Source organism: Montipora capricornis, chromosome 3, assembly GCF_036669925.1.
Source record: "Montipora capricornis isolate CH-2021 chromosome 3, ASM3666992v2, whole genome shotgun sequence".
NCBI classification, from domain to species: Eukaryota; Metazoa; Cnidaria; class Anthozoa; order Scleractinia; family Acroporidae; genus Montipora; species Montipora capricornis.
The window spans coordinates 11744470-11754469 of NC_090885.1; the positions used below are offsets into that span (position 1 = coordinate 11744470).

The 10000-nt window shown below is 37.4% G+C and overlaps 1 protein-coding gene across 4 annotated transcripts in view; it reads left to right on the top strand.

The window, feature by feature from the left end:
- The window catches only part of LOC138042214 (tyrosine-protein phosphatase non-receptor type 13-like), a 96356-nt gene extending 87641 nt beyond the window's left edge, over positions 1–8715 (top strand). For all 4 annotated transcript variants that reach the window (XM_068888028.1, XM_068888027.1, XM_068888030.1 and 1 more), the window contains 10 exons: positions 541–608; positions 1091–1132; positions 1485–1583; positions 1692–1744; positions 1836–1911; positions 2454–2519; positions 4116–4195; positions 4945–5017; positions 5809–5871; positions 7746–8715. In XM_068888028.1, coding sequence (XP_068744129.1) covers positions 541–608; positions 1091–1132; positions 1485–1583; positions 1692–1744; positions 1836–1911; positions 2454–2519; positions 4116–4195; positions 4945–5017; positions 5809–5871; positions 7746–7808 — 683 coding nt within the window. In that variant the 3' untranslated portion in view covers positions 7809–8715. The remainder of the gene's footprint in view (positions 1–540; positions 609–1090; positions 1133–1484; positions 1584–1691; positions 1745–1835; positions 1912–2453; positions 2520–4115; positions 4196–4944; positions 5018–5808; positions 5872–7745) is intronic.
- The last annotated feature ends 1285 nt before the right edge of the window (positions 8716–10000 follow it).

The following is a 10000-nucleotide window of genomic DNA, read 5'->3' on the forward strand; positions in this document are numbered from 1 at the left end:
CATTGCCATTAGGGGCTTTTTTATTGCACGAATTATCACAGCCCTAGTTGCATTCACGCTTGATTGGCAAATCATCCACATAGGCTAAAGGCACCATGCACACCTTTTATAGTGTGTCTTCATGTTTAAAACCCTGTGTGATCTGTGTATAGTATGTACTGCAAATGTTTTGGTCAAGTTGACTTTAAAAATGTGAACAGTGCATGAGTAAAATATGATTCACAAACGTAATATTGTATTACAACACCCAATCTTGTAACAGTTTGGTGGGTGCATTTGAGTCGATTTATTGTTGGCCAAGTGGCCTTCCAATAATGCTTACGCTCTATCTTATTTGGTTCTCCAGTTTTAATTTATAGTGATAGTGAAGATTTAGCCTCATCACATTCAAAGCAAACAGAAAATGTGAGGCTCATAGTTAAGTTAGGGCAAAAGTAAAAAACCTTGCTGCCACCTGCCATTTCTTGTAAACATGATGCAAACCCTCTTTCTGTTGCTCTTAAGATACTTGAAAGTATAAGTAACCATCTTTTGTTGCAGTTGAAAAAACAAGAGTTAAGCTCAGCGGAGATGGCAGTGACGATTACATCAATGCAAACCATATCAAGGTACATGTAGTTGTTCAATCAGGCATCAAGGGCTGATTGTTTAAATGCAGTCTCCAGTTTCTCACATTTTTCAACAATCATTTTTACTTGCCGAGCTTTCAAGAAGAGAGTCTTCAAGTACATAATGGTTTTCTCCTTTGATGCCCTCCCCCCCCCCACCCTCCTGCCCAAATACACTGTTTTTGACAATCGCAGTGAATGGCCTTATACACCATGATCAGTAAAAACGCAAGCTCTGGCTGAACTCTGTTTTACAAAAGTGCCTGCAACTGTTGTTACTGTGCTAACAAGAAATAAATGCCCGATTAACTTCTGGAGAGGAAGTGAACCTTGTCTAATCTTGGTACAGCTGTATGTAAGATCAAATTAAGTTATTAGTTCTGTGAAATTCACAAAGATAAGGAAATGACTTGCTTTGTTGTCTCACAAGTACTAGTGTTTCTTGTGTTCAAAAATTTGTTTTTTTGTTCATTTATCTTCAGATTCCAGTTGGGGATGACATCTACCACTACATTGCTACTCAGGTATTTATCAAAAGCATGTTTAGAGAAAGGTCATCGCAGTTACTAATGGTAGCAACTTGAGCAGTTGCAATGCCTGAAAAAATCTTGGCTTGATTAGGATTTGAATCTGTGACTATGGGGTCGTGCTGGTCAGTTGCAGAGGGCATGTTAACTCGGTGATAGAGCAATGGTCATCGGTTTCCATTCAAGCCAGGATTTCTCTTCAGGCTAATTGTACACAAATTGTCAAGTTGCAGCAAATACCATGTAAGCAGACGATTGGAAAAATTGCTTCTGTCAGCTCTTTTAATCACATGACTTTCCTGTTTTAGACTTTTTAATTTGAGGTCCGGCTGAATTAACTTGTTTTCAGGGACCTCTTCCGAATACCACACAAGATTTCTGGAAAATGGTCTGGGAGCAAGAGGTTGTGGTTATTGCAATGGTAACCCTGGAACGAGAGGGAGGAAAGGTGAACCAGTTGTAAATAAATACAACTTATTTTTGATGATAAAGGGCTTGTTTGACTTTTTATTTGGCATCAACACAAATGTTTTTATTATTATTTTATTGCTTTTAGGTCAAGTGCCACAGATATTGGCCCGAAGATCAACCTTTGGTTTTTTCAGGAAGGTTAGTAACAAAGTATCCCCTTTGTTATCTGGTGAGGTTAAAAAAGATATTATAACTATAATCATTGGGATGCTCTGTTTTCGTGTTACAGTTTGGCAGTTAACCTCAAAAGAAAAGAAGATTTTGGTTCCTTTATTGAAAGAGAATTTGAAATCAGCAATGCACAGGTAAAGATCTTCTGTAATTTCTATTGTTAATGTTTCGGTCTGATAATATTTTCAGAGCTCCTATCATGTAGTCTTGTTGCAATGCAAAGGTCAAACTCCTGAAATGTTTTTCTTACCATTTTAAGGTGGTTTATTTTGTTTATACCAGTGAAGTGAAAGCAAGTTTCAATTAGGAAAAAGAACTAAAAAACCAAAAGGTTGCTTGAGCTGTTGGCACAAAACACAGATAACGGGTTGTCGTTACCAGCCCAACTCTTTCTGTTAGACCAAAGAGTGTCTTGAGAACCACCTGTGAGGCTGAACCTTAGAGAAGGTTGCTCCAGGATATGCAAGGCAGTGCCCCATACCTTTGACCTGTGATGTGCATTTGAACCAACCATGCAGCCACCTGAGATTCACTGGGGCTTCCTTCTTGATCATGACATTAAACAAAGCTACAGCAGCTCTAGTTTTCGTTAAAAAAAACAACAACAACAACAACTGCTTGTAGCATTTGTGTGGGAGATGGTGACGAGAACCAGTTTCTCTTCTTTTGTATCCAGACTGGCAATGCCAGGACAGTGTTCCAAATAAATTTTACAGTGTGGCCAGACCATGGTGTTCCTAAGGTAGGTTACTTTATTCCTTCCATCATTAACGTCTTACTAACCGAGCGTGAGGGCCGTAGTGGGAAATATTGGCCCGAAGTCGTGGCGCAGCGAGGTCTGCAAAAGTGACCAAGGGTCAATATTCCCCAGTACAATCCCAAGCAAGTGGGGTTAGTTAATAGTAAGTTGTTGATTATATGGCATCGTTTCTTTGAGCACTCAGACACTTCTCCGCTTGGTAAATATTTGTTATCTTTGTCTTCCGTCAGGCTTGCTATAATCGTACTGTTGTGATGAAAAAATTAAATTCCACTTTTTGAAAACTTTGTGTTTCAATCAACTTGAATTTCCAGGGAGAGAGAAAAAATATGGAAATGGACCATTTCCATGGTAATCATCCGTACTGTAAAGTCCCGACTGAAAAGCTGTCGATCGGAGTGCCCCATTTCGTCTAAGAATTGCTCGCAATATAATAATATAGAACAAGACATGCAACATGGTTGTGAGCAAAATGACATTTATTGTTCTTTAAAGCGCATACTGCCAACATGTAAGAACAATGATATTGTTAACAGGTATTTCAAATTAAAAAAATGATCCATCGCACATAATGATTGGTTACTACGATCATGCCTATCTTGCATACAGACACCGGTAGTTTGGTACGAGAAAGATATGCATGGGAAAAGCACTTCCAGGAAGCCAAAATTTCTTATTAACTTTTGACTACACACTATTCAGAACATCTATAGATAACAATGGAGAGCCCATTTACTGGCTACAGGGTCGAGGAGCCTCATCATCAAAATTGCATTGCTATTCACATGAATTCATTGAAAATTGCTCATTATTTCCTAAATTTAGAGGACTTAAAACTAAAAGATTATGTATTTTTTATGGCTTAACTTTTCTTAATTGGATTTAGTGTTATGGGGAATAGGAATAGATAGCCCACACTGTCACAGTTCAACTCTTGTCCTTTAATTTCCAAAGTATAGAAGTCCTCAGAGATTCTCACTAGTAGATCGAAATCACTCCAAAAAAACTAATCCAAAAAACATCTATATAATATTTCAAAGCTCAAAGATTCTATTGTTCTGGCACACCCTAGATTAACATGATATGATTGATTGGATCAAGACCCGATGGAAATCCAATTACAGAAACTATTAAGAATTTCGCCAAACATCAGCAAACCTTAATAATGAGCCTAACAATGAGTACTAAATTTAAATTGGATATATAATTGATCCTATTTCCGACAGTGTTGGCATTTTGACTTAGCCACCAATAAAGGGAGGGATTTAAAAATTAATATCTAAAATCTGCATATTTTCTAGTGCTTTTTTGTTATACCAAGCACTTCTTTTGTACTAGACTATAAGCAGTCCCTCTTTTGCTGCTTAGTTGGTCGACAGGCACAACAACAAATGGCTGGGCAAAATCTGGATGCAAGCCAGCTCCTCCTAGAATCCAGATTTTGTGCTGGCATTTTTTCTTGTGCCAGTCTTCTAATCGCGCTCGACTAAGCAGCGAAAGAGGCACTTTTGCACTGTTATCCACTAAGTGCCTTAGTCAGGGCGTTCCTTATGATTTTTTTATGTCATTGTTTTATAGTCAGCTGTGGAGCTGATCGAGTTTGTGCGCTTTTTGCGGCTTCTTGCTGAGGGCCCAGAACCTGTAGTTGTCCATTGCAGGTAAACAAAGTATTTGCCACGGTGTTTTTACACATGTACAAATGTACATTAATATTGCTGCACTGAACTTGCAGGCTATAAATGTAGTGTAATGTTAGTGGGCAAATTCCCATGGAATAGCATGAAACACTGAACTAAAAACCGTAGAATAGCGTTAAAGAAACGCAACAAAGGCAAAGAGAGTATGAATAGACCGGAAAGGACAAGATGGACAAGAAGATGATCCATTATCAAGTTACTGTAACACACACAGTAACAGCAACTTGACAAGATAAAGGGGTTGTGACGTGCCTTACCATGGCCACCTAAGTTTTTTGTCCGCCAATAAGGGTGTGCGAATTTGACTGACGCTTCCTTGCAAAGTTCGTACGGTTGTAAGTTGAACACCGTTGCATGGGTTGTTGAGTTGACATATTTACACGTATTTGTCAAATAATAATTATGAAAGTTTGTTGGGTGGCCACGGTAAGGCGCGTTGCACTGTAATAGGAAATACCAATTTTAACATTTTCAAGTTCAAAACTGGTGACGAAATAAATATATCCTCAAGACTCCTTAACCCATTCATATCTCAAACGCCCAAGGACGCTTCCCCCCCCCATCTCCTTATCCCAATGATGAGTAAAAATTTAATTGTCTGGCGTTGGACAGAGTAAGAGAGAGAAAGAGTAAGTGTCTCTCTCAGGGGTCAGTGAGTTGAAATACCCTGAAATAGCATCTTAAATCTGTTCTTTGTTTTTCTCACTCAGTGCTGGGATTGGTCGAACAGGAGCTCTTATTACCATCGATGTGGCATTGGCTCTCATGGAAAGAGATTTACCGGTGTGTGATTTTACTTTTCTTCCCTGTACTTTAAAACTGTTTAAAGAGTAGAACAGTCTTACTGCTGTGGCTTGGTGGACTGTTTTGGTGTGATGTTATTGGCACTGTTCTTGTGCCACGTGTGCAATCTTCAAGGCATTGGACTTCATATTCATTAAAACATGCCCTATTATTAGGTCGCCTTGGCAATGACAACCTCAGCACTAATAGGAATGGCACTGTATTTGCACAAGTGTGGCTTTTTTTTTTTTGCGATCATGCTATTTTGTGATGGTACATTGTTAACAAAGAATCTTACAACTAGATTGGAAGGAAGCCCATTGAAAGTCGTGTATAAAATAAGATTGTTTAAGTAGAATTGAGTCTTCATCAACAAATCAAACATACAAGAAACATTTCTTAAGTGATGTGGGCGAAAGGGGGTTGTGTAGTGGAGAACTTGCCATTTCCTAGTGTGACCTTACTTTGTTTCATTGGCTGGATGTCGTTTTTCTCTGGCTACTCCAGTTTTCTTCTCACATCCAGTATTTTAATACCATCCTCCCCAAGTTACAATTTGATCCAAATTCTGTTAATTAATAGCAAGTATGTCAAAGTTCCTCCAGCAGTCCCAAATATGGCATGTGTAAAGCACCCAAAGACCAACCCAAGTGCACCTATTCCTCTTGATAACCTTTCAGCATATCTCATAACGTCCATTTGAAACAAGAAGTTTTTTTCTCTGCTTGTAAATTGAGACCTAAGAATCATTTGTATTACCATTACTTTGAATACTCATTTTCGTTTGACAGTTTGATGTGAACAAGATTATTAGGGATCTTCGTGAGCAGCGTCAGGGCATGATTCAAACAAAAGTGAGTGATGGTGATCACTATTAGTAATTATTATTGCTAACTTGGAATTGTTGTACTTGTCTTAAATTTCTACTGAGCGAAAAGCCATTGGCACATTGTTCAGCATTATGCAACATCAGCAGAGAGAGATACCAACCTCTGGAGATCTAAAATCTTGAGATTTTATTTTCATCCGGTCTCCCCAACTCCCCTCCCACAATCAACCTACCCACTCCACCCCCCCCCCCCCCCACAAAAAACCCGTACCCACCCATCCTACAGCGCATAGCTCCTTCAAAATACAAGAAAAATATACCAAAATTTTGTGGGAAAAGAGGACACTTATGTCAAGAATTTTGATTTTTTGTAAACGGAGATCCAATCAAGCAATCGGTTAGATGGCCGTGATAACAAACGGAGATAAAGAAAGCCATTTTGTTAAGTTTTATCAACGTGTGTTTGAAACTCAGGGTACGTTTTTTTGGGAAATTCCGAAAAAGGATTCTTGAATCCAAAAACGGATTTTGCGTTTTTTTTGGCGAAATCCAAAAACGGATCATGAATCCAAAGTATCCACACTCGAGGAGGATACTTCGGATCAAATCTAAATCCGGATTTTTGAGATTCACCACTTCAGCGTTTTTTTGGGAAAGGATTTGGAAAAAGTACTATTGACAAGCGGTTTTCCATGAAAAAATGATACACAATAGCTACCGTACATGACAGTTTAGCCCAAATGTTTTTCTTGCGCCATTTTACAGTGCGGTCAAAGACACGAATAGGCCGAAAATAGTTTGGTTTCCTGCAAATTCACACCAGAAATTACACTAAAAGTGTTTGACAGCAATAATATTGTTAGCACCTTTCCTACAGCTAAAAATACTCTCTGTAATCGATTTGTACCTTAGAACGCATGTTTTCATCAATCGGTATTTTTTTCTGGTGGCATTTTCATTGAAGAATTTCTCCAAGACAAACCAGTAAAGCGCTACCTTTTTTTGTTTTTCAAATTGCACGCTACTCTGGGTTTGTTTGTTTGCGTTGTCATGGAAAATAGTCCTTTATCGGATTTTGCGTTCTTTTTACGCTGAAGAATCCATTGATTGGAGATCACAAAAATCCGTTTTTGGATTTCCAAAAAAAAAACGCACCCTCTGTAATGTAGAAATGCATTAAGAAACACTGAAACAAGTTTTAAAAATCGGATTTTTTTTTAACTTGGGAATGCAATTTGAGCCTACAATGGAGCAAAGTCTTTAAAAGGTTCAGTCATTTTATGGGAGACTTCCAGATAATCTGAGCGAGTTGGCGTAAGTGCATTAGATGATCAGCAAAATTAAATTTGCTTCAAACCATTTGTCACCCGAAGCCCATTTCTCTTAAGTCACATAATTTTTCGGGTGTCACAATTCCCTCTGTATCTTCAGAAGGGAGATGTTTTTAGTCAATTGTTACAATCATTTTGCTTGTAGTAAACTTGAAAACATTGAAGACCATCGTTTTGAAACAAGGGCGTGACAAGTTTTCAAATGGCTTTTCAGGCCAATAAACAGGCCCCAGCTTTTCAAGACTAGAAAAAAAATAATATTGATTTATGTGGTTGAACTGATGCCATCTTATTGAATGGAATAGACGTTTCAGAGATAGTCTTCAACTTTGGTCAAGGATGATCAACATCATGATTGGCTGATTTCAGAAATCTACTTGACATGACACGTTGAACCGTTACTCACCAGTTTAAATGAAATGATTTCTAAGCAAGGCTACTGGGATAGGAACAGCTTATTGCTGTGTTTATACTTTATTAACCATTGTGCTGTGTGCTATATCTTCTTCATTTGTGGGGTGGGGAAGGGACATGTTGTTGCATTAATTAACATATGACTCTCTTTCAGGACCAGTACATTTTCTGTTACAAAGCTTGCCTAGAGGTTCTTATGTCACTCAATGCAAGATAGCAGAATTGTGGTTAAAGATAGCATTCAGTAAATTAATTTATCACGTTAATTAACACATTTTTGAAGCCTTGTATGTAAATCTGGTGATCCTACAGATTACCGTTTTACATATTTTCATGACGTGATGGAAGAAACGTTTAATTATTTTGGCAAAAAAGAGGAAATAGACCCAGACTATACTAATACTAAGAGGGTCAGTGAAATTAGTAGGAGAATTTCGAAAGTAAAATTGTGCTTTTTGTAAAATGATTGTGAAATGAATGAGAACCTTTTTCAGGGGAATTTATATAATATGGTCTTTTGCCTTAGTCTAGAAGAGTTTTATGTTCAAATCGAGAAAGAGGGGCATTGCTGTTTCATTGAAAAGATATTAATGTGACTAGTAAGTGTTTGACGCCAGACGTTGTAATTTGTAAGTTTCTTTTGTGTTAGGTGCATACAGCTTTATAGTTAAATTGATTATAAGATGTGACATTTCCATTTTAAAAGAACAGAGATGTTATTTATCAATCAGCAAATTTTGTACAAAGTAACAATAGGATTTGTTCAGGTTTTGCTATTGTAGTGTCAATATGATACAATCATTGTTATTTATTTATGAAAAAAGCAGAGAACTTTGCTTTATAGCATAGAAAAGGGATTCATTTTATGTAGTTTTATTGGTATTGGATTGTGTATTGTCAATATCCTTCTTAGAACTTGTCGAATTTTAGTTTCTCTTCATTAATTATATCAATCAGTGCTTTATTTTTACATGTTACGTCAAGGAGCTGGAATCTCGTTTAAAATACAAATGTGCATTACTTGTTGTAATGACATTTTTAAACTTTGTTTGCAGTTGCTTTCATTATGTAAAAAGTGTTGTGAATAGTATTACCGGTATTAAAAATAAAAATAATTTTAGAAATTTTTGTCCCAATTTTTTTTTTATCTGTAAGAAACAGTACCCAATGAAGAGGGTTGGGTTTAATACTGGGTTGATGTCATAGACTGCCTTGCATTTTGCTGGTTCTTTCAAAAACAGCCATGCAAATTAATTTGTGACATCAACTTGGTATGGAACCTATTCCCCTTCACTGTTCAGTTGTGGATCAAAGTATGACCACTTTTTCCGTCTTTCAAAGCAAATCAAGTGAATTTTCGATCCAAAGGTTCTAAAAATAACAACATATTTGGGACGATTTCGGAGAATAAATTAATAAAGTGGAAAACTGTGTTGAGGTGATAGGCACTTTAACAGACATTCCAACCCTCCCAATTTGATGTGTTGCATTGTGCTCTCCTGATTTTTATCAGATTCTCCTGATGAGTGATCATGAATTTTGGAAAACGGGAAAAAATAAAACGTTGCTTATTACACTTTCTCATCCCATGTCTCACCCAGTCTCTTTATTGAAGTCATTGAAAACCGTTGTTGTGCAGACTCATAAGGCCAGCAGTCTTACTCCATTTACCAGCAACAAAAAATTTTATGGCGGACAAGCATTGGTAAGAATAAAGGCGTTTTAGAATACAACAAAACTGATGTCAAATTGCAGGAAATACCACTTGAACGAAACTAAATTTGCAAACTTTCCTTGGGGGGATACCCCCAGAACCCCCTACAGGCTCATACCTAAGGCACAAACACAAGCACCTTCAGTGCTAAAAACTCCTCTCTATTTTCCTTCAAAAAGCGTTGCAATGTGCGCTGTAATGAACTATATTATTTATTTATTTACTTGTTTATTTATTTAATTAATGTGTGTGTGGGTGTGTGTGTGTGTGTGAGAGCTTATTAATTATACAGTGTCAGTTTTAGTAGCCCGCCTAGAATAGCTCTGTTAACTGCAGGCTACAAAGGCCTTTTTCACTATTGTTAAAATAAAGTCTCTGTTGTTGTTGTTCTGTTGTTGATATAACTTGAACTCACAATTTACCATCTCCCAGCTGGCCTTGAAGCTTTGTTGGTAGAACAGTGCAGTGCAAATTGCTCTTTCAAGGGTTTGATTGCCTCTGCTTAGATTGCTTATCTTACTGCAATGAACGTCCTAACTGTTTCTCCCTTTTTTTAAATGTCAACTGATCATTTGAGTGAAAACTGAGAGCAGCAAGTGAGATTTCACAAAAACCACAGAATTATTTTATGAGTTGCAAACCTCAGACACTGAGGAATCTTTACAGTATCACAAGTTTTGTGAAAGGAGGCATAG